Source organism: Grus americana, chromosome 12 (assembly GCF_028858705.1).
Source record: "Grus americana isolate bGruAme1 chromosome 12, bGruAme1.mat, whole genome shotgun sequence".
Classification (NCBI taxonomy): Eukaryota; Metazoa; Chordata; class Aves; order Gruiformes; family Gruidae; genus Grus; species Grus americana.
The window spans coordinates 8691421-8714408 of record NC_072863.1 but is presented as its reverse complement, the minus strand read 5'-3'; the positions used below and the strand labels follow the sequence as shown (position 1 = coordinate 8714408).

The window sequence follows — 22988 nt, the reverse complement described above, 5'->3', positions numbered from 1 at the left end:
CCATCTCCTCCAAAAATAAACAAGGTAAATATCTAAAACTTTCTTTGCCTCGATTTCTAATAATTCTGATCAGTCTGATTCACTGGAAAATGAGGATCTGCTGCTGCAAAAAGAAAATGCTGTTTATCACCTCTCCCTGCCACCATTCACTAAAAGCAACACCACACTTTTCATACAGAACCCGCCCCATTCTCCTTGTTCAGCGCTTCAGCGCAAGCATTTCATGCGACAGCTGGGGAGTGCCCAAAAGGCAATTCAAGTGACAGTATCTGGCCAAACTCCTAGCCCTGAACAGATATCTACTCACATGTATGTAGCTCCGCTAATACAAAAGCCATCTGCAAAATCTGACCACGTCACCAAATATGTGGATTTTGCTATTTATTTTTATTGTGGAGTTATTATACTATGTTCTCATTACTGTGGACAGCAAAAAGCTTCAAATACTATGTACTGTTAAAGAAAATAATAACAAAATTAACAGAAGAGCTCCAAAACATCTGCTTCGTATACTCAAATTTTCCAGTGACAGGGACCAACACATTAACCTACTGCCCAACCAGGGTTTACTACAGCCAGGAGTACCTTAATGGGACCGCATGTAGAAGAGAAAGTGGGGACTGTCAAGGTGAAACTCAAAGGCCTGAGGAGGGTAATGAGGCAGAGAAAAGGGAATGTGGCTGTGGGAGAGTTGTGCTATGGAATAGCATGAGGTGAAAGATGGAAATGAGGAAAACAAAATTGCAGAGTTAGAGAAACAGCGCAAATGACCATGGCAACAAGGATTAAGAAAGGAGAGACTATGTTAAACAGAGCTTTGGAAGCATACGGGTGAAGGATGGAGATTCAAAGTGGGGAAACAGAGACTGGGAGAATGAGACACATGGGTACAGTGATACTGAGGGGCTGGTGGGCATGAAGTGGTGGCAAGGGCAATGATGTGGGAGATATTTGATGGTGTCAGGGAAATATCCTCATGGGTGAAATAAACACGGCCACTCAGTTACAAAATGCCATCAGCCTTAGATAAATTAGTAAGCATGTGACCTGTGGAAAAAAAATGCTTTAGCTATCTATTATCTACCTTTCTTCTCTGGTTATTTTTGTTCTTAAAGACTGCATGAAAATCTCACCTGGAACATAAGCTGATGAAGAGATGTCTGGGCATGCAAAGAACCATCAACTGTATTTCTGAGCAGTGACAGTGGTTGGGTATTAACTCAGATGTTTAGTTTTCAATATTTAAAGGTCAGCATTGTAGCACTTAGACAGTACTAATGTAAATATTTTAGACACCTAAAATATTTACATCTCAGTTGTAAATATCTAGCTACAGTTAGATAAAATGATTTAACTACCGTCAGATGGATGGGTACATGACAACAGCTAAGTATTGACATTGAAACATAAAACAGTAAGTGCACGAGGGTAGAATTGTTCTGTACACAAATGTTTATATTGGGCTTCACAGAAACTGCTATAGCATAGAAAAATAAGGGTACAGATGTCTTCTATAGCACCGAGTACCTGTGCCTCAGAGCCGAGCGGCCGGCCTGGGCTCTCCCACACGCAGCAGCCGGGCCAGGCAACGCCGAGGAGGGGGCAAGTGCGTTGTTAAGCTTTCTCACCGCTTGGGCTGCGGCTGTTCGTCTCCAGGCACAAGGCAGCCCCGGTCCCTGAGGGCAGTCCCGCCGGCAGGCCGCGCCGGCCCCTCGATCACCGCACAGCAGCGGCGGAGGCTGTGCCTGTCCGTCCCACCTCAATTCTCCCAATGATCTTTGGTTGTCCTCGCCTGAAAGGCTCGGCGGGAACAGCAGCACCAAGCCCGCACCCCTCCACGCACCGGGCTGGCCGCAAGCCCAGCGGCAAAGAGCCCCGGGCACCGGGCCGCCCCGACTCCGGTGCCGCGGGGGGCACGGGGACGCTCTGCGCATGCGCCCCGTCGCCGCGGGGCCCACCGGCTCGGGCCCGCCGTGCGGGGGCTCTCTGTGGCGCATGCGCGCTGTGCGGCGGCGGGCGCGGGGGGGTGTCCGGCCCGAGGCGCTCGCTCCTCTGCGGAGGCGGCGGTAGCACCGGTAGCGGGACCGCACGCGGGGAGCTCGTCCGTCGGCGACAGCGGCTGGGGGAACGGGCCGCCCCCGGCATGGGGCGCTGCTGGGGCCGCCCCCCTCGCCGGGCCCGGCGCGCCCCCGGACTCCGCTTGCGGCGCCGCCCGCGGGGCCTGTAGGGGCGGCCGCGCCGCGCCTGACCAGGGGGAGCGGCGGCATGAGGAGCCGCTGCGGCCGCCGGCAGTGAATGGGCGTCGCGGCGGAGCGGGAGGAGCCGGAGCCGCCGCCGCCGCTGCCGCGATGGCTCAGGAGAAAATGGAGCTGGACCTGGAGCTGCCGCCGGGGAGCGCCGCGGCCCCGAGCGACGGGGGCGGCCTGAGGAGATCGAACAGCGCCCCCCTCATCCACGGGCTCAGGTGAGCGCGGCCCGGCCCGGCCCGCGGTGCCAGCGGCGGCTCCCGGAGCCCCGGCAGCGGCTGGGCCCGCCCTGGGTCAGGCTGCCGGGGCGGGGGATGGAGGGGGACGGTTTGGCCGCCTTGGTTGTAGCCGCGGGGGTTGCCTCGTGCTTATCCAGGCCCGCCCGGGAGGCGTGTTGGTTCCGCGCAGCTCAGGTGGTTGCTCCTCACAGCCCGTCCCGCAGCGCAAAGCCATGGTGATGTTTTGGGGCGCCTTGGGCGTAGGGGGAAACGTGGGTTCCTGACCGATGTCCCAAGCGGGAGTGATTTAGGCAAGACATCCCTCTTAGTGCGGAGGGGTGCAAGAAAGCCTAGGTGCCTGTAGCTTTATTAAAATGCTTTGTTTGTTTTCATCCAGGTCTGCTGTGTGTTGTGTAGCTGAGAAATGTACAGTATGCAGCATCGAGGTTGTGGCTGTTATTATAAAGTAGCGATCCCTGTGATTTCTATAATCGTTCAAGTTTGACCAAAATATCACTGCACTGTGTACAATTACAACAGTAGATGCTTTCAGAACAATTGGGCAAATTAGATCATTTCATGGGACCTTGAAAGATACATTGTTTTACACTAAAGGAAAACTTATGTATCAGTTGTCTAGGAGTTTTGCTGGATGATACTAATTTTGTTAGTATGGATGTTGCCATCAGCTTTATGGCAGGTGGTATTTGCAAGGGTGGCTGGATGTTTGCCATGGGTTCCAGGTCTAGCTCTCTTTAGCTGACAGGGCAGAGACAGTAGCAGTCCCAGGCAAGGGCTAGGAAGAAAGCTCTCAGGTATGCATGGTCTCTTATATGGTTTTGTGTTTTGGTAAGTTTATAACTCAGAGTGCTATTTCTTGCTTCCTCTGGGCTGTCATGAAGTTGGGAGCTGGACCACCCTGAAGTTAGATGGTGCCATGTGCTGTTAGTGGTAGTATGTCTGCAGTTTGGAAGAGCATATTGACAATAAACTTTATAGAAGATAGTACTCTACTGGTTTTCTTTTTCCTTAAACTTCGTGCTTCTGTAAGGACCTAGGTATCAAGTGGCAAACAAATCTCATAAATCTTTTGTACCAAAATGGTTAACAGTACATTACAGTTCAGAGGAAATACTAATTCTTGCCTATTCAGTCATGATGTAATGTTAAGTAAACATAATTGTGATTCTTTTACATAATTGCAATGAAACAACTATCGGTTTACATTTCCGTGCAGTATAGAAGTGTTGTGAATGGCAGTGATTCCTCAGGGAGATTTCTGAGCAGGTAAACTGATTATATAACTGAGATGAAGTGTTTTTATAATCTCAGTGTTTTGGAAGTTGTTTTTTTAAAAACTGTGAGACCCTTGACTCTTTTAAAAAAAAAAAAAGGCATCTCACAACTATGCTGTAAACAAATTATTTATTTCGGGGCCTGGGCAGTAGAAGGGTAAGGCTGAGCTCTTGCCTTGAAACTGTGCATACACTAAACATTAGGTGTTTATAGCAAATTGAACTGAAATGCCATTGAACTAATTTGAGGTGGTTGCAGTGGTTTGCCTGTTTGTTAGGAATTTTCCAGCAGAAAACTGTTTTTGCAAGATTGCAGCTCTTGGCAAGAAACTTCAGTTTTTCCCAGAATCGCTTTGTTGAGTAAACTGAAACAAAAGCTCTTGCTCTTGAACAGCTTGCTTTTTCTACTCTGCCTCCTGTTTCGACTTCTTCATTAACAGATTTAGTAAGGAGCTTGGAGAATGAGTTACCATAGAGCCAGAGAACATTTTTAAGCTGAATATTTTAGATCACAGAAGTTGCCTTTCGCAGAACTTTTGATTCTTGTTTTCATGCCAAATAGGATTGATTTTTAATGGGGACTGTAAGAATTTTCTGTGAAAGGTAAGTCTGAGATCTGACCAGCTCTGGTGTTTTTGCAAAGGAGCTTAAAGTTAAGGATATTGTAGGGTTTTTTTTCTCTCCCTCTCTTTTTTAGTTAGCACTGAGTTATTGGACTCAGCTTATGGTAATGCGTTACAGAATCATTCCAACCTGTTTTCTTCATTCAAACCCTGGATTTCAGGATGTTTGTGTGGTGTTTGCATACCAACCAGTACACTGAAAAGGAGTTGTGGCTGTTGGCCTCAGCCAGTACATCTCATCTCTAAACATCACGTCATGGACCCCTTAAATTTCTCCTGTTCCACTGCCTATCAAATAACAACTGTTTGATCTCTTGTGGGTGTAAACTGAGTGAAACTTCTTTGAAAATTGTAAATGCTGTCTGGTCATTTGGACTTGATGTTTTAGAGAAAGAGAGTCAATGCGTTCTTCTTGGCGAAAAGCACAGTGCTTATGCCAATTTCTATTGGCTTTGATTTCACAGTATAAGCTTTGTTTATTTTTTATTTACAGCTATATAAAAGCTATCTAAAACTTATGGGTCTAACTGGTGCATCTTAAACAGGAGGATTCTGTTTGTGATGTGCCTTTAAATTGCATTATGATTATCAACCTCTAGAACAAGGTAGTACTATTGGCCAGATTAGTTGTGTAGTGCTTTTGTTCATCCCAGGTTAGCAGCTGAAACAAAAAGATACAACTCAGTGACTTCTTGTAATTTGGATCTAATAACAATCTCACATTTGGATCTGTTTGCCTGTGCAGTTCCTTGGTGATTTTTAGGTGTGGGGATTGGAGGATTGTGGCTCAAAAGTTTTTATTCTAGTGACCATACACACTCCATTTCTGCAGTCTCATTCATTAAGTAGTGGTCAATGGCTGTTGATAATACTACTGATGACCAGAGAAACTTGCTTTAGGAATCAATAGAACTAAAGCTGCCTTGAGAAAGGATCTCATATTGTATCAAATAACTAACCCTGCATTATATAAATGGATGCACTGCTTCCTGGTTAGAAACATGACCGTGGCCAAAAGTCTTAGGGCTTTAAAAACTGGTTTTACTGTATGTATAATTTAACCTCTCCTGCAAAAAAAGTTCAGAACTTATTAAATGTTCATAGTGATAAGATTTATCAAGATACTGTATTTTTTATTCTATTTTATCTGTGGCATTGAAGCTGGTTTCAGTTACTGGTTATATGCTATTTATAAATTTGTTCTGTTGAATGACGTTCGAAGCAATGTGCAACCTGCAGCCATTCCAGACATCATAAGTTCCCACATAAACGATCAGTCTTGACAATTTTTCAGTTACTCTGAAGACTCAATATGCTTAATTAAAATTATTAATTGAAGTAGCTGGGACTTGGGGGAAGAGCAATTTGATTTCTGCTCTCTGCCAACAGGCTAAAAGAGTTCTTAGATACCTGTCTCTTGAGTGCCTTGTCTTGAAATGACAGCTGTCATAGCATTTGAAACTGAGCTTATATTAAGAGGTACTTTTTTGATAGGAAGGAAATGGCTTTTGCATTTGACAAGTGTTTCTTTTCACAGTGATAATTCACAGGTGTTCCAGGCTAACGTTTTGCGAACCCGCAGGAACAGTACCACAGTTATGAATCGTCATAGTCTGGTAAGAAAACTATTAGACCAACCACATCAGGTCCAAAGTAGAAGTGTGCAAACAGGATTAAAGAAGAAAATTAGATTGTAGTCTGTGAAGCGAAAACCACATGTTTTCAGAAATAAGGCTCTAAACTGTGACATTAATACACTGTAGCTATAGTGAGATGTTATTTATAGACAATTTGGCCTTGGAGAGTACTTATATTTCATTGTGATCATAATTTTGTTTATAAAATGCAAGCAGATGTTCTAAGAGTAAGAAAGGTAGTTCACAGCGAAAACTAATTACATAGATGTATTGTTCAGTAACCAGTGTGCTAATAATTTCTGATTTTTTTTTTTTAAAGTGTGGTGATGTTCTGATCTTAAATTTTCTTTTATATAATAATGACAGAATAGAGTGTTGTAATCAACAACTGATATAACAAGATATAACTGGCTGATAGAACATGAGTCTTGAGACTGCCAGCATGAATGATTCTGTAGCTCTTAGAGATGTTCATTTGTGATTTCGACTTTTGTCAGACTTCTGTTATTGCAACTCCCCAAATCTGAGTTTTAAAAATATTACTCTAAACCCAGAGAAAATATTGCGTACCTTGTGTTTTAGTATTGTACAAATTGTGGTAGAAGGGTGTGATTTTGACTGATTTAGAACACCTGCACAGGATCACATAGCATGATTTGCTAACCCTTAAAGGGTTAGGGTGCGTGGAGTAGTTGTTTGCTCTAACCAAAAGGAACTTTTGGTCAGATTTTCATGTATAACCAAAATGTAACTTTTCCCCTAAGAAAGTCTTAAGAAACAGGTAGACACAGGATAACATCCAGCTGCATTCAGTCGATTATTAATGTTTTGGAAAAAATTAAGCTGTGTTGGGATGGGAGGGGAGTAGTATCAATTTTAAGTATAGGAAACAAAGTCCCTGTAATGCTAACAGCAATTATCCTGTTTTTCTTAGTTACCTTTTGAAAATGCTTTAGAAATAATTTGTTAGCCATGTTAATGGTTGAAGAATACTACTCTCCTATTTTATTGACTGATGCCCCTTAGTTAAAATTTGGTTTTAAAATCAGGACAGACAACTACTTCAGCAAAGGTTTGCATTTGTAACAGAACCAGGATACTTATGTAAAAGTCCAGAAAGATTGGTGGAAAAGCCTTTCTCCTGCTGCGATATAAAACCCAATAGAACATATTATCGTAAAGATTTCTTTAAACAAAAGTCTCCTTCATATATATATATTTTTAGGGTGGCAGCTTAGGGTAAATTTGTTTATGCTTGTGGTCAGTTGAAAAGAGAAACAAACAAAGGCAAAAGCTCAGTTTATTGTGTTTACTTCTTGAAGATCCTCACTTGTTGGGCAAAAAGGAAGTTAATTTAGGGCTCATTATCCAGAACTTGCTGGGAAGCAGGAGCTAGTTCACTGATGGGCTAGCTCTTCTGGCTGCCCCTAATAGATGTTGCAGTCTTCCGGGCCTAACCAGTGTTCCTGTCTTCATGGAATGATGTTCCTAACCCTTCACCTCACTTGAAGGTTATTAAAAATCATTCTGAAAGTTAACTTTCTTCTTCACCCAGGCTGACCAGGTGCTGACAAAATACAGCTGAAAATTTATGCTAAAAATCAAGTGCCCCATTGACTGCTAGATCACTTGTCCTCTTTGAAATATTTCTTTGAATTATGGTTTGGTTTTTTGGTTCTGTTGAACATGGCAGGGAGGATGGAATTGGAAAGGAACTTAGACATTATCTCATCTTTCTGTGGTCCTAAACCAGGAACGTCCATAGGTAAATAATTTTATGAAAATAATTAAAGTTTCAGCATTAAGGACCCTAAGCAACCTCACCTGGTATTCTTGCTATAGTGAAGTAGTAAGTGTAGTTTTATGATGTTAGAGATATTCCAAGGAGCTAGCTGACATCTACTTTGGTAAATTAAATTTTACAATAATTAGGTGATAAATTGTACTTCAAAAACCACTTTTTTTGCATTTAGGAAAACTAATCCAAGTTTTATTGCAGTGTAAGCTCTCATAAAGACGGTGAAAAGATTCAGTAACTGACTGAAACTTTGTTAATTTAGTATTATAAGTACAGCTAAAATTCTATGTTTTGTTAAACTTTGTGGAAAAAAAATGATTAGACAAATATTAATCTGTGTTATGTTCACTGTCATGGGAACAATGGGAGTTGCTAAAATGCTCTGATAACTGATAGCTCCATCTTTCAGGGCTGTTGTGGTTGTCCCAGATGCTTATCTGAATTCTAAAATCTTTTCTTTTTTGAGTAGCTTCTCCAAGTATCAGACTCCAACTCTTTTAGAATGATGACTACAGGGGCAGCTATGCCATTTTGGCTGGGGCTAAATCTGCAGTTTTCTGACACTACATGTAATTGCCAGGGAAGGGTCAACTAGGCTCAGTATCCGCTGTTTATTTCCTTCCAGAAGACATCAGTGGCATCTAGTGAGTAAAATGTTTTGGTGGGTTTTGTTTTGTTTGTGTGGTTGGGGTTTTCGTTTTGCTGTTTAAGCACAGCATTTTAGTCTGTGGTTAGATGTTCAGGTACTATTTCAACAAAAGTTGATTTTTTTCAATTTATTTTTTAAAGCTAGGTAAGTTCCCTGTTAGGGTTCACTGTGTGGCCCCACAAATGCTGGTGTTGGCAGAAGGCAGGGGGCACTGCAGGGATGGCAATGGAAGGGCAGGGCAGGTAACTGCGTGCTTTGGCTTTGCTGCCTGCCAAACTGGCTCTTCTGAAACCTTACCTTCAGTGAACAACGTTATCTAACATACTGGAGAAGGGAGGAAGGGGAAGGTGTTTCTCCTCCATGTGATAGTGTAATAGTTTGTAATGTTTTTTACTAAGCTTTGTACTTTCTTAAAACATTGGGGATTTGAGTAGCGTAATTTTAACAAATGTATTCATACTACTTTAGCAAGTATCCTTTAAAAGTAACTGAGGTTTCTGATAGTTTCTTTTCACAAGAATTAAATCAAAGGACTACAAACAGGGAAAAAATGAATTTTAAGCATTGACAAAGCAAGGGTCATGACTTGTTGGAGTTGGGATGTAGGATCCTCAGAGTTAATGCATTTAGTTAGTGCATTAGATCTTGCAGAGGAACGCTTGACTGTCTTTTTATAGTTTTTATTTTACACTGCGAGCCACTGATTTTGTATATATTCTATTAACGTCAAACTTAAAGTACGTGGATCACAGTCATAAAATTAGAATATAATGAGTGGAACAAATGTATTTCTACTGTGTAGTGACTGAGTAGTCAGGAATGTACTACTGTCCAGATCCTTTTCTCTGCATGAGAATGAAGGTCACCTCAAGGTCCATGTTGGCTAGTACAGCTTGGAGGAATTTTTATTAGGTGCATAGGATTTTTGGGAGCCTGGTATAATAGCAAATCCAAACATTATAGCTCTTAGACTTTAGTAGTATATATTATGATGACTAAATTCTGGCACAAACGTTAGACATCGTCTGTGTGAGTCTGATAGGCTAATATCTTTTGTGAGAAGAAGGACATGATGTCTTGATTTTTTTAATTTTTTTTTAAGAGGGAGAATTCTGGAAATATGAAGCATTAATAGTCTGTGATAACTTACCATAACCTTTTATGTAAGACAGCAAAATCTTTGTATTCCCCGGCGCACTGATTAGAAGATGGTGCAGTAAATGGTTAACTGAATGTTTGTTAGTTCTCCAGCGTTAGCATAATGAAGAGCTCTAGTAATGTTTTGTGAAGTGGATGAAGCCTCATACTGCATAAACTGTATAAACACTTAGTAATAATACAAACCTTACTTGCTGAAAACACATCCATTTTAAAAAGATACCTTGTTTTTTTTGGACGGGTTGTCAGCTTACAGAGAAGAAGTTAAACCTCTGTTCAAAGCTTTAAGTTTGAATTTTTGATCCCTGAATGGGTTATGACAAAAGTCAACTGAGGGCCAAACATTGGAGGCAAATATATGAAAGGAAACTATATTTTTGAGAAAATAACTGCTTTTAATTACTTGAGTTTGAGTATGCAGTTTTAGATCATAGTATTCCAGTGAGATCTTGATACAAAACTGACAAAATTAACAGAAGACCATTTTTAGTGACATCATCTCCAATTTCACCCCAATTGGTGAAGCTCTTGAGAAACCATAAGGACGGTATTTAACTCTTTGTTAGCCCTCTAATAGCTGAGGGGTCTTTCCACCTGTCAAAGTACTCATTTATAGGCAGACAACAATCCAGAAGCCTTTTTGCACAATGTATTGTTTTGGCTTTGTATTTTTAAAGAATCTACTGGGGAGCCTTCTGGATCACTTAAATGAAAATATTTATGCAACCATATATATTAAGGGTGGCAGTGTGCTAGTTAAAAGCAGCTTCATTCTGTAGAGAAGGCTGTGAGTTGAGTTGTCTGGAAATGAAGTGAAAGCCAGGCTGATACCAATTAGCATCTGTGAGCATACAAAGCAGTGTAATATGGAAATACATATTATCATGTTCTTGCAAGTAATTAATGTAGCTTGTGTATACTGAGATTGTTACGAATGGGGGTTTTTAATTAAAAAAACCAAGCAAACAAAAAATTACATACATTTTTTTAGTTGGGGATACCACTGTAGAGTGGTTTCTAACATTCCTGCACCTTTCTCTCCCCTCTCCTGTAGTTTCTAAGTGTGTTTCAGTTGTATGTGGCTTTGTTTTGCAGTTTGTGCCATCATCTCCTATCCGTATTCCTAGCAGCCGCCTTCATCAAATCAAACAGGTAAGCACAGATTCTAATTTTTTAAAAATTTTAATTTTTTTATAGGTGGTTGGTTTTTTCGTTTTATGTGTAATACCCTTCAAATGCCTATTGATTTTTACTTTGAAAGTGTAGTACAGAGTCTGCAGCAGGATGTTTTCAAAAGTAAAAGCTGTATCTTGTCTGCAGAGTTCCAAATTTCATAAAGTAGAGTGCATCTTATAATGAGAAGAAGATTTGAGCAGAAAGAAATCTTAAAACGGACATTTTTGAAAGGAAATCTTTAATGTAAATCCTTAGGGTAAAGTTTCACCAAGTTTTTGGCAGTAGTGCCAGCATAAATATTCAGGGACAATAACAAAATGTTCCTTAACTTGTGTTGGCACAAGACTTTTGTGCAGCCAGAAGATGAACTGGATAAGGAAGCACTCTGGCTAAAAAATAGTTCGGAGTCTTCTGGCTGTGCTATTTTTCATCTGTATAATTTTTCTTACCCAGATCACTGTACTTGGGCTGTCACAGCATGAGCGGAGGGGGAAGGGCAGCAGAGCAAACACTTAGGAAGGGGGGGGTGTGGCAGATATCTGAGTAGGCTTAAATAGCACTGCTACCAAACAACAGACCACAGTCCAAAGACTCAAGTTTTAAAATCAACAAGCTCAAACTCTTGTGCTCGTCCATTTTATATGTTGACTTTTTGACAGTAGACTATTTAGAAAATTGGCTTGAAGATGCTTGGGGGTTTTTTTTCTAATGTTTTTTAGCTTGCTGGTTTTCAATGGATAGGCTTGATTTTTACAGGGTGAAAATTAAGAAAACAATTTAATACTTTAGGCAACATTTTCAGGGGATGATGTCTGAAGTGATGGAAGGCACTTATTCTTCCCACCTCAGATATTTAAGGTGCAGGCATAGTAATCCTGAAGAAAATAACTGCTTGCTTTCATTATGTAAATAATTTACTGGCTTAAAGAGACTCTGAAGCCCTCAGGTCAGTTGTAGAGCTGTTTTTATCAACATAAAAAAGCTTAGGATTAATATGTATACGTGCTGAGAGCGAGGGAGTGAACTACTGTGGCTCTGCTATATTACATGAAGTAAAGTTTGATAATTCGGTTTTTTGGAAAATACTTCTGTATTCATACTTGTTCCACGCATTTATTAAAGCAAGCCATGACATTTCCTAATTTGTGCTTGATCATTAAATTGCGAAATTGAAACTCCATGTCCTGTATACTTACTGGCACAGATGAGAACCTGTGTGATTTAATTCTGAGCTCTTTCAAAGCTTAGCAAATAATCACAAAGTTGAGCTATGTTAATAAAACTCTTCCTACATATGATGAAGATTGTGAAGATATTTCGTTGAACTGTTATTCTTGAACTGGTCTGAATTAGGGAATCTACTAATTCACTCAACAGGACTGGACAGTATTCAGTTAGTTTGAAGGAAAGGTGCATATCTAAGAGAGGATTGAGTCAAGTTTGTACTTTAACTTGGTGTTAACGTTTAGTTTAACTTTGTCTTTGATCCATTTTAATAATATTTTTATGGATGTTTTAGAAAAAAAAGACTGCATTGCAAATGAGATGCTGACAGAGTCTAGTTAGTTACTAATACATAGAATAAGGTAAGGATTATCTGAACTAGTTTCCAGTATCTGTATTTTCTACTATGTGTCCTAGACTGCATAAAGATAGTCTAGCCTGTGCAAAATGTTTGGTTCGTATGATCATTGTTCAGTTCTGTAACGATCTCTTGGATAGTAATGAAAATAAAAAAGCTGCTTGAGAAACACGCAACTCCCATAAGCGCTTCTTGTGTGATGGTGTCTCTTGCTACATCTCTTTCCCATCCTCTCCCCCTCACTCCTTTTCACGTAGCGAGAGCTTAAGGTTATTGCTGCTTAACCGAGTTGAATTAAATTTTCCACATACCAAACTTTACATATTCAAAATGAAATGAGGTTTTCTGATTTGCTGTAGCAAAGCTTTTTTTTTTCTTTAATTTTTCATCTGCTAATATTTTAGGAAGAAGGAATGAATTTGATGAACAGGGAAACAGTACATGAAAGGTAAGCATTAAGGCAAACTAGAATACTTAATGCAGTCTTCTATGGGCCTGGGACAATACATTTCTTTTCTTCTTTATAGAGAAGTGCAAGTAGCAATGCAGATGAGCCACTCTTGGGAGGAGAGCTTGAGCCTGGTAATGCATTAATTTGTGTTTCTATTATCAGTATCAGGACACTAGAGACTCTGTCATGTCAACATTTTCTTCTATAGTTTGACCTACAATTAAGGTGTTAGTATATCACTGCTTTTGATCAGCAATTTTTCACACCAACAAGGCATTGAATTGTTCGAGGATACATGTGGGTTCCTTGGGCTGGTATGTCAAAAGAAAATTGCATGGATGTCTGCCTGTTCAAATTTTCTTCCATGTTCTGATACTCACCACATAATATTTAAGGCTTTTTTTGGTTTGGTTTGTTTGTTGTGATTTTTTTTTTTTGTTAGGCTTAGCTCATAAATGGCAACCTAAAAATTATGAATATGATGGAGGTTAACTTTGGAATCTTACTCAATTCCATACCAGTCAGTCCTTTTCATGTTAAGGTACTAGCTCATAAGGTTAATTATATGTACTATTTACAGAGCGACAATGATTTTGAAAAATCATCCTCACCAAAGCAAGTAGACTTTGTCCCAGTTTCTCCAGCTCCTTCACCTACCAGAGGAATAGGGAAGGTGAGCAAAATGTGGTGACAATGATTTTTATCTTGAGTAGTGCTAAATAAATTCAACCAAATTAGCAGCAAAAGATTAAACCACCTGCTTCTTTCTACCTCAGCTGCAAACAAGAAACTAAATAGTAAACAAAAAAAACCCCTAAAACCTCAAACCAGAAAATACCAGCTAGCAGTTGCACATCTTGTGGATGTGAATTTCTGTGGAGTGTTCAACTGTTAATCTGTGGTTAATAAACCTTATTCTTTATCTGCTTTCCTCTTTGAATAAAAGGAAGGGGCATACATTCTTATTTTATGAACCACAGTCTATTTAACCAGACTGTGGTGAAATAAATCCCTGTCAACTTGTGTGTATTCTGCAGGAAAATGCAATCTATCCAACTTTTTCTTAATTTTTTTTCTTCTCAGTAACAAAAAGTAGTATCTCAGTATCCACAGCTATATTGACTGCTTGCTTAAATTGATAGTGGGTTGCTTATTGACCTGCAATAAGGATCGGTTGTTACCATATGAGCATGACACAGTCTTTATACATAATTAACACAAACTGTTTTACTCTCAGCAATGTTTCTCGCCATCTTTGCAAAGTTTGGTGAGTAGCAGTGGATTACCTCCAAGTCCTAGCCCAAGCCCAACACGGCGATTTTCAAGGTAAGTACCAGATCATAGCAATAATAGAAAATTGGCATAGCTTGTTAACAGTAAGCTTTTGAAATACCAGAATTTGTTATATACATAATTGATCTCTGACCACAAATACAATTTTATATATTCATGTAAACTTTGGGTTTTACAATGCTCTAAAATATTTGTTAAGATCCTCATGTCATAACATCAGGAAACTGGACTGCATTTTGGCATCTGTCGTCTTAGTGTAGTCTCTGTGTTGCTCTTAATCAGATCTTAAGTAATTGAATTCTAAGGGGGAAAAAAAAAAACCCAAACAGATTGAGTTTGTTACTGCTTCTGGTTTTAGTTGTATTGGATGTTGCTTTGAGTGATGTGGGCATACAATTAGATTTTATTAGGCCTAACAGTTTAGCAAAGTACAGCCTGTCATCTGAGATCTAGTCAGTGCCTAGATGTGAGCTTTTAGACTGCCCCAGCTGTGAAATAATGTGATTAAACTTTTCCTGTTAAGGTCTATGCTTCCTGGTCTTTCTTCAGGGGAAAAACCACAAACCCAAACATATTTTGTATAAGCTGTTTTAATGCCTATTTTCTTACTGTTTTCCGCTTAATAGTTTGTTATCTGAATATCTTTTGATTCTTTACATGTTTTCAAGCTTCCTTTGTTAGTGGTGAGGTCAGTATAGCATATGCCTTCTTTTAGCAGGAGAAGCCAGAGTCCCATTAACTGCATTCGACCAAGTGTTCTTGGGTCAATGAAAAGGAAAGGTACGGTATTTGGTTTTGGCTAATACAACTTATTAATTTTATAATAATCCATACAGCTTTCTTCATAACTCTGTTCAATTGGCTGATATTTCAAAGAGGGACTAGAAATAAGAAATGTTACAGATGATCAAATAAATGGTATGATTTGTAGGGATAAAACAGACAAATCAGTTTTTACTATTCTGTAAAACTAATAGTTGTTCTAATGCCTTTCCATTGCTGTAGTCATATATATCTGATAAACTAATGTAACCTGTTTAACAAAACAAGAACTACAACTATTGGTATATTTAACTTCACAAATAGAAAATTTCGAAAGTCCTGGCGAACTGAAGCGCACAGGTAATATGCCAGTAAAAACCAAAAACTGATCCAGAGAGCTGGTAAACACCTTACTGGTTTATTGGGAAATGTTTCTCTGTCTTCCTACATTTTTCTTCAAGTTTAATTTCTGGTTATTTTATTGCATCTGTTTTTAAGTATATCGTTGTGCTTCACCTTTGTAACAGAACACTTCTGGCTCTCAGACAGCTTTTAAAATACTTTTATCTGAGTTCTGTTGTAGCCTATTTAAGCATATATCTATCCTCCCTTCTTCTAATGTATTTGGAAATCAAAGTCAATATATACATTTAGTGACAATCCTGGACCTTGTTTATATTGCTTGCAAGAAGAAAAGAAGCTTTCCTTATTCTCAGCTTCTCTACTTTGACAGATCTAGTTAGTGAACTGAGAGCTGAATAAACTGGAACAAACAAATTATTCTCCACTACTGAAGAATAAATATCTGATACCTAAACCTCAGTTCATAACTCACTAAATTTCCCTGAAGCTTGGACTAGAATATTTCCAAGAAATAGTCTTTAAAACTTCAGCATTGAACTTCTATGATTTACACACAAAATAACAATAGATTGTAATAAGTTTGAACCTCTATTCTGTTTGCTCTGTAGAAGTACATTGAAAGTAGATTTTAGTTTAAATGAGTAGTAATTTTTTTTATCACTCCTTATCTCTTACCAAAGGTGTGACGGAGATAGAAGATCATCCAAAAAGATTATTCCAAGGATCCACCAACATGCTCACCCCTGAAGTCTCACATCAGGCAGACCTTGGGGGATGGTAAATGCTGTGCTATTTATTGTGTCGATTTCTTCACAAGCACTACAAGTCGTCTTTCATCTAGCAATGATCATGCTTGAAGGGTTTTTTTTTAATGATTATTATTAATACAGATATCCCGTAACTTTGAAGCACTGAAATTATCGCAGTAAATAGGCAGTAATATTCACTACAATCTTACAGTTTCTATACGCTTCACGTATATGGGAGTTGAGCATGTTCAGGAAGAGACGCCTTGTGGCTGATAATTTTTGGAGTCTAGTTTCAAGTTGCAATCAAATATGAATGCTAATGCTTGTGGACACATTGGGGTTTGTTTTCTTCTTTTTTTACCTTGCTCTTCATCACATAGGAAAGTTAGTCTGTCTGACCTTTCCTGCTGGGAGGAGATAAAAAGTACTATGTAAAAAATCGTAACGACTTGAAATAGCAAGGGATTTGTATATAGTATTTTAGTCAAGAGGTTGGTAATACACAGGGTGTGCCCACACAACTATCAAGACAGGGTTGTTCACAGTACATTTGTCCTTTTTGCCAATGTATGTGGCTGTGCACAAGCTTTCAGCCCATTGCAGTGGCAATAATAAAATAGATGTTTTAAAGGGACTTTAAAAACACCTTTTTGCGCACCCTATTAATAGTAGGCATGGCAGTGGAGGTTCAGTTGCTGCATCTTGATGTAGGAGATAATTTTTAAAAACACACTGATACTATCACTGATGATAGATCTGCTATCGTTACAATTTTGTGTCCTGTGAAACACATAGTGGATGGTACAACTGAAGTACATACATTTATCATCGGCTCTCCTGATGATAGAAGCCTCTGGATATATGCTTGGCCATGACCTCGTGGGAGATGAGGTAAAGCTTGCAATGAACTGCTTCAGCCCGATGCCTCTGCGCGCCATTTCTGGGCGAGCTGAAGGGGGACTGGCACAATGTCACCTGTCTGTCTGGAAGTGGCTGTGAGGTGTGTAGCTGCAGATCTATTTCAAATCATAGGGCTTACTGTTCCTTCAGAGATGTACGTTTGTTTTTAAAATGGCTTTATAATGAATGGCAGCTAGTATTTGAAACTTAGCAGAAAGAGTACCTCATTACTCATATCTTGATGTTACTTTGTTTTCAGTCTGTCACATGCTCTTGATGACAACAGAAGCAGTGCAGGCTCTTCCTGTGACTCACCAGCTGAAGTTGGCACCAACACAGGCTCTCCGGTCTCGCTTTCTGACTCCAGATCTCCTTTTTTACCAGTAGATCTTACAGCTAAGTTACCTATTGATTGAGAAGGAGAATTCTGCTAGTGGACACCAAGAAACAGGCTGGATATCAAGACGACTTTGTTGTGTGTAACTGATTCTGTTCCTCATAGGAACTTCCAGAAATGTCGTTATTTCTAGAAAACTTCCAGAATAGTTCCTTGAGGAGGAATTTGTGTTTCTAGTGATTTGTATGACATTTACTAAAATACAGTAAGCATTTGAATTGCAAACATATTTGATGCTAACATCAGTAAGCAAGCTGTTGATTTCCAACGGGTATCATCTTGTTGGCCTAAGTTACAAATACCGCATGTGTGTTCTGCTTGTGGAAGACTTGGCTTTCCACCAGCCAGCGGGCAGTGTCCTCACTAACATAAATTGGTGCTTATGTAGTAACAGATAACTTTCACATTTGTCCTCAGTCTGAAACCAATGAAGCAGCTTACCAATTTGTTTTTATTCTCTGAGTATTAGATATTTATATTTTTTGTTCTTCATCTAGAAGAGGGAATATTAGGGGGGGATCAGTTCTTGTGTTCTGTTATGATTGGCTGTTAATCAATTCTGTGTTCTAATAGACATCAAAAGAAGAAGTTGGTGAATTGTCAACTTAAACTTATATGTTGGATTTTAGTCATGATCATGACTGCTGTTGTGACTAAATCCAAATTAGGCGTGGAACATTCTTCTGGGGTTTTGTATTTTTTTTTTCTTCCCCATTTAGATCATGTATTAGAGTGGTAGATGCTCTGTTAAAGGTCTTTTAATAGTGAAAAATAGTAATAATGTTTGGAACAAAACATTAAATCCTGAGGTTTTAGTATTTAGTACTTAAGTGCATTATTTTAACAGACAGTATTTGTTGGACAAATACAGTGAGGAATCTTGAATGCTTTCTACAGGGTGAGGCAATCAAACATGTTTAATCTGTGTTTAATCTCCTGATGTCATTTCCTCAAATAATGGCATCGAGTTATTTCTGCTGTTGAAAACTTCACATGCTGATTGGAAGCCTAGAATTTGGTCCTCTGAGCTGTTTCAGGATTCTTGTACTATATTTGAAAAGTCAGTGAGTTGAGGCATCCTGATCTCAACTCTGAGATTCCCCAGACAGGAGGGAAGATATGCAAACCCCACCATTGACAGCAGTTTCAGATTTTCCAGGGGCAACCTCATGTTGGTTGTTGGCTCCTGTTATGCAATTGGACTTCCCCAGCTGGGTCCCTGTTGGCACATGTGCACGTGTCTGTACTGTGGGGTTTCAAGCCCCCTCTCCAGAGAGGTTAATGACGAAGCAAAATGTTTTATTTTTAAACACTAAGTCTTTGTAACATGTAATAAAGTGAACGAAGTATGGAAACTTCCTCATGCAGGAGAAAAGCCCACTCTGGACTCTGCTGTGAAAAATTCATGTGGATGAAACTATGACTGACAGCAGCCATCAAAAGTAGAAATGGACGACTTGAAGTGCGAAGAGCTGGTGACCTGCGGACCAACGACCAGTTTCTGTAATCCTTATTGTAGAAAGAAAATAGAATCTATTTAATAGTTTTACTCGGTTCAAGTAAGATATGACATGGTTTACTTGGGACTTCATTCCTCTTAAATTATTGTAATAATCAACTTGTGGTTCCTTTTTTTCTTTTTTTTTAATTCAGACTGCCCTTCATCCCTGTGGCAGATGGACAAGCTTGTGTTTAATGTCTGTTTGCTCTAATAGGCATGGTTTCGTTTTGCAATTTCAAGTATGCGCCAAAGAGTTGCTGTGCGTTCACTCTTTTGTGGTGAGGGCAAGACTTTTGGGGGTTTTGTTTGTGGTGTTTCTGGTTTGTTTTTTTTTTTTTTAAATCTTGGTTATTTCTTAAGAATAAGAATCTCTTCCGGTCTTTTTTAAAGTAGAAGGGTTTAATAGTTGCGTGTGGGTCAACTTGTCTCTTTTCTGTTTAATATTTATGCTATTTTTCAAATAAGTGCCAATAAATGGAAAAGTAAATGTGTTTTGCTGTTTCTGCACTTTGTTAGAGAGGTAACCATAACCATATTCTTGTTTTAATCTGTGACTGAATGTTTTTCTTTTTAAATCAGAATATCTCTTGTGACCCACTTCTACCCAGTCTAGTTTACATTTAAGTTGGCCCTAAAATCTGCAGCACCCTTTTCTGCTTTCCTAGTGCAATGCTATCCTAATGTTCTGTGACAGCTCTAGGAAAACCAAAGAATAAAATGAAACATTTTCAAAAGATGTTAATAGCTAAATGTGTCCCTAGTTTATACTTAGAGGAAGTCGTGGTGAAATAGTTTGGAAGATAGATGTTACAGCTGGCTGGTGGACAGTACTGAGGCTCTTACCTCTTGGGAAGAAGTGTGGATTCTTTGTGGTTTGCCTTAATAGGGCAATTGATGGTGTTGGAGGAGAGAGAAATAGTTATTTATCTGCAGTCGTTCCTTTCCCTGATTTTGCAAAAGAGAAATTACTTTGAACTTGTGGAAGAAGGCGTCTCAATTTTTTTGTCCATCCCTGTCATCAAGAAGATGCAGTTTTGTGCCCTGGGGTCAGGAGGCATGGATAGTTTCTTTTTCCCACCAAAATGAAAGATGAAATTTTGGAATCAAATTATCCTGCAAAATATGTATCTGGATTCAGGGAATTAGGGTGTTATAAAATTCACATAATTTCAGCCCTGTATGCACATAGTAGTAACTCAGGCTGTTGGTATTACCTCTATTTTACTAATTCCCCATTTACTCATGAATAATGAATATTGAAGCTTTGCTTGATTAAATGTCGTGGTTACAGGACTATTAGGTATGGCATTCCTTCACTGGTCTGAGTTTGTTCCAAGTGTCTATGCCTTTGTCTTCCTCCGAGAAGAAATGGGCAGCTTTCTTGTCTCAAGCCATATTGGAAGTATTATGATCATATATATATATTTAAAAGCCTAATACAGAAGTCTACATTATTATATGTAAACTTTTTTTTACTCTGCAGCTCTTTTGGGGCATACAGCTGTTTGTTTCTCTCCGGGGTTCTACCACTCTGTGCCAAAGTCATGCTTCTGATCAGCACTTGGTCTGGTTGAAAAGTATCCTGTAGGATTTGTTGGCAGTGAAATCGGGTCTTGGGCCAGTGTGTCTTCCTTGACAACTGATGGATGTTTTTCTTCCTTCCACCTTCTCCAGAATGACATAGTTGCTGAGGGAACATTGATAACTGTGCCAGTGCTCAGGGGGACTTTATTTTTGGAGTGAGCACTTCAGTGGTTACTGCATTTAGCAGAGGAATAGATACTTCACACTAGGAGAGGTACAAATGCCAGGAAAAATGAGCCTGTGCATCAGCGCGATTAACTTGCTGGGGTCTCCTTCATGTTGTCAGCAAGCCAGTTGATCTGAATACTCAACTGAACAGCTGCCCACGGTCCTCCTGAGATTAGTACGAGAACTTAATCCTAACTTCGTTCTTTTCACCTTTCTTCAGAGAACTTGAGTGTAAATGGTCACCAACCTGTACAAACAAAACAGATCTCCAAAATCTTGTATTGGTGAGACTGAGATATTTTGATTTATAAATGTGTATCATGGTTCTAAGACTAGGGCTGTATTTGTGAGTCCGGCCCTGCTATTGTGAGAAGATTTGCTAGTGAAGTGACTAAAGGCAGTGACCTCTGGAGCTCCATCAGCTAGTTTCCAGCTGGAGAACAGCTTGTGCGTTTCTCAGCAGTAGTATTTCAGAAATGTTCACTTTATGCTGTTGTGTTCTTGCATATGTTGGAGTCGTAACTCATTTACTTAAAATAGAGAGCTTCAGGAGTCGTAATTAAAATGTGTGAGCTCTTCATATCCTGTTTTAAGCAACCTTTCTCATCACCAACTGGCAGATGGAGTTTAAGTTGATCCCTCTTCTCCTGGAAGTACCGAATTAAAATATTTGTAAACGTAATTGAATGTTTACAGCTACAGTACAGCAATTAAAATCCAAAGAGGAGCACTTGGCTTGCAAAAGTCCTTTTTAATAACTGGATGCAAAAATTGTCAGCTCACATTTTGATTTGGTCTCTGTTTCCCAAGGATATGTCCAGGCTGACTTTGTTTTACCTGTAACAGCAGAGTTTCTCTGTATTACCAAATATGTGGGGGTTTTGAAACAGAGCATCCTTGTTTGATCTCTGTATCCACACAATGAACTTGAGCCCAGCTGAGAGCCAGCCTAGGTCTTGCTCAGGAGATGCCTTTCCCCTGTCACAGTGGACCCCACGCAGACAGCTGCACTACCCTGCTGGGGTTTTATGGTAGAAGCAAGAGAGAGGCAGGGGAAAAAAATAAAAAACTGAAGGAAAATAACCTTAACCTTGTTGGACTTTCAGTAGCTGGCTTGGGAACAGAAATTTCAGAGGGGGAGGAGTCAAGTGCATTTAAACAAAAAACAAAGACGGTTTTGTTGTGCCTTCATGCTGGTTCCCCTCTGTCTCTCAAGGAACTGGTGGGACTTCCCCAATCCCATGAAGATTCCTCAGACAAATCTGGCATTTATCAAATTTAAAATTCTTCTGATAGCTTAGGTTTTTCTTTTGCTTGCTTCGTAAGAGCCTTGGAAAATGGTTGTTATTTAAGACTTCCTGCCATGATTAATAATGGCATGTAAATGTTTAGAATTTTGCTGGATGTCAGCTTAAGTAGGAAGAGCTGCTCAAGTGGGAGCAGTTTTCCCTGCAGGTACTAATCTTTGGAAATGCGGTTCTCACAATTACCTTTTCCCCTTGTGTGGAGACAAATCAAAAGCATGATGTGCATATCATGCCTTGGTTTTTGTGGCACAGGAATGGTGTACTGTGGTGTCTTTCAAGCCAGCTCCAGTCAGGCTGTGTGGCGCTGAAATCGCTGCAAGAAACTCCCTGCTAAAAATAAATCAAGACCCTTCCATTTTAAGTGTGTTTACTTTAGCAGTTGGTCTCGATTTTGGAGATTCCTGGCAGATTCCTGAGGGAAAGGCGCTGATGGATTTGGCGATGCTGATGGAACACAGGATTCCAGAGCCTGGCTGCAGAGTTGTGTCTGTCTCTTGATGGTGGCTTCTTGTTTGTCAAAGCATATACTCATCTAATGCCTTGATGTTTGTACCTCAAGCCACCTAGAGTACCTGCAGTTTCCTAGAGAAGAATGCTCTTGTTATTGTAAACTGTATTTTGTTATTGTAAATTGTATTATTAATTCCTCTTTTTTTAAACTATAAACATGGATTTGAGTTCCATTACAAACCCTTGGTTCTTTTATTCCATGTCTCTGATCTGCATTTTATCAGTCATCTTTGATCCTTCATAGTATCTCTTGTTCTGCTAGGATCAGGATGAGTGCAGCTGCGTGTGTCTGAGTTGATACTCCACAACAGGTACTACAGGGAGCCTGTTACTCGGGTACCTTTTTCCTCACAGTGAGGAGATCACCCATTGCTTTGATTGTGCTGTTGTAATCATGGCTGTGCTCTTGCTTAAATTATTCCTTTGCAGAGTCTCTGCTGTTTCAGACCAGCGTGTGTTACTGTGCCTGCAAGTAATTCCACATTATATTGTCAGCATGGTTATAGAGCTTTGCAAATTTTCAAGAGCTGGTATGCGTTAGCTACAGTTCATTTTCCAAAGTAAACAGCTAGTTGGCGTACAGCAGAGAGCTTCTATAGAAGACAAAAATAGACCAAAAAG

General features: G+C 39.7%; 1 protein-coding gene across 5 annotated transcripts; it reads left to right on the top strand.

Moving 5' to 3' along the window:
- The first annotated feature begins 1885 nt into the window (after positions 1–1885).
- LOC129211672 (P2R1A-PPP2R2A-interacting phosphatase regulator 1-like) lies at positions 1886–22562 on the top strand. 5 transcript variants are annotated; one of them, XR_008578913.1, is made up of 11 exons: positions 2214–2464; positions 5920–5998; positions 10720–10776; positions 12787–12830; positions 12910–12964; positions 13414–13506; positions 14071–14159; positions 14842–14906; positions 15932–16028; positions 16848–17000; positions 17160–17293. XR_008578913.1 is itself a non-coding variant. In XM_054839121.1 (10 exons), exons 1-10 carry the CDS (start codon positions 2349–2351, stop codon positions 17314–17316), a joined length of 852 nt encoding a protein of 283 aa, XP_054695096.1. In that variant the 5' UTR covers positions 1886–2348; the 3' UTR covers positions 17317–22562. The 5 variants fall into 5 exon arrangements, 3 of the variants coding, with proteins under 3 accessions (XP_054695096.1, XP_054695095.1, XP_054695098.1); XR_008578912.1 differs by having other exon boundaries at positions 16796–17000; XM_054839121.1 differs by lacking the exon at positions 16848–17000 and having other exon boundaries at positions 1886–2464; positions 17160–22562.
- The last annotated feature ends 426 nt before the right edge of the window (positions 22563–22988 follow it).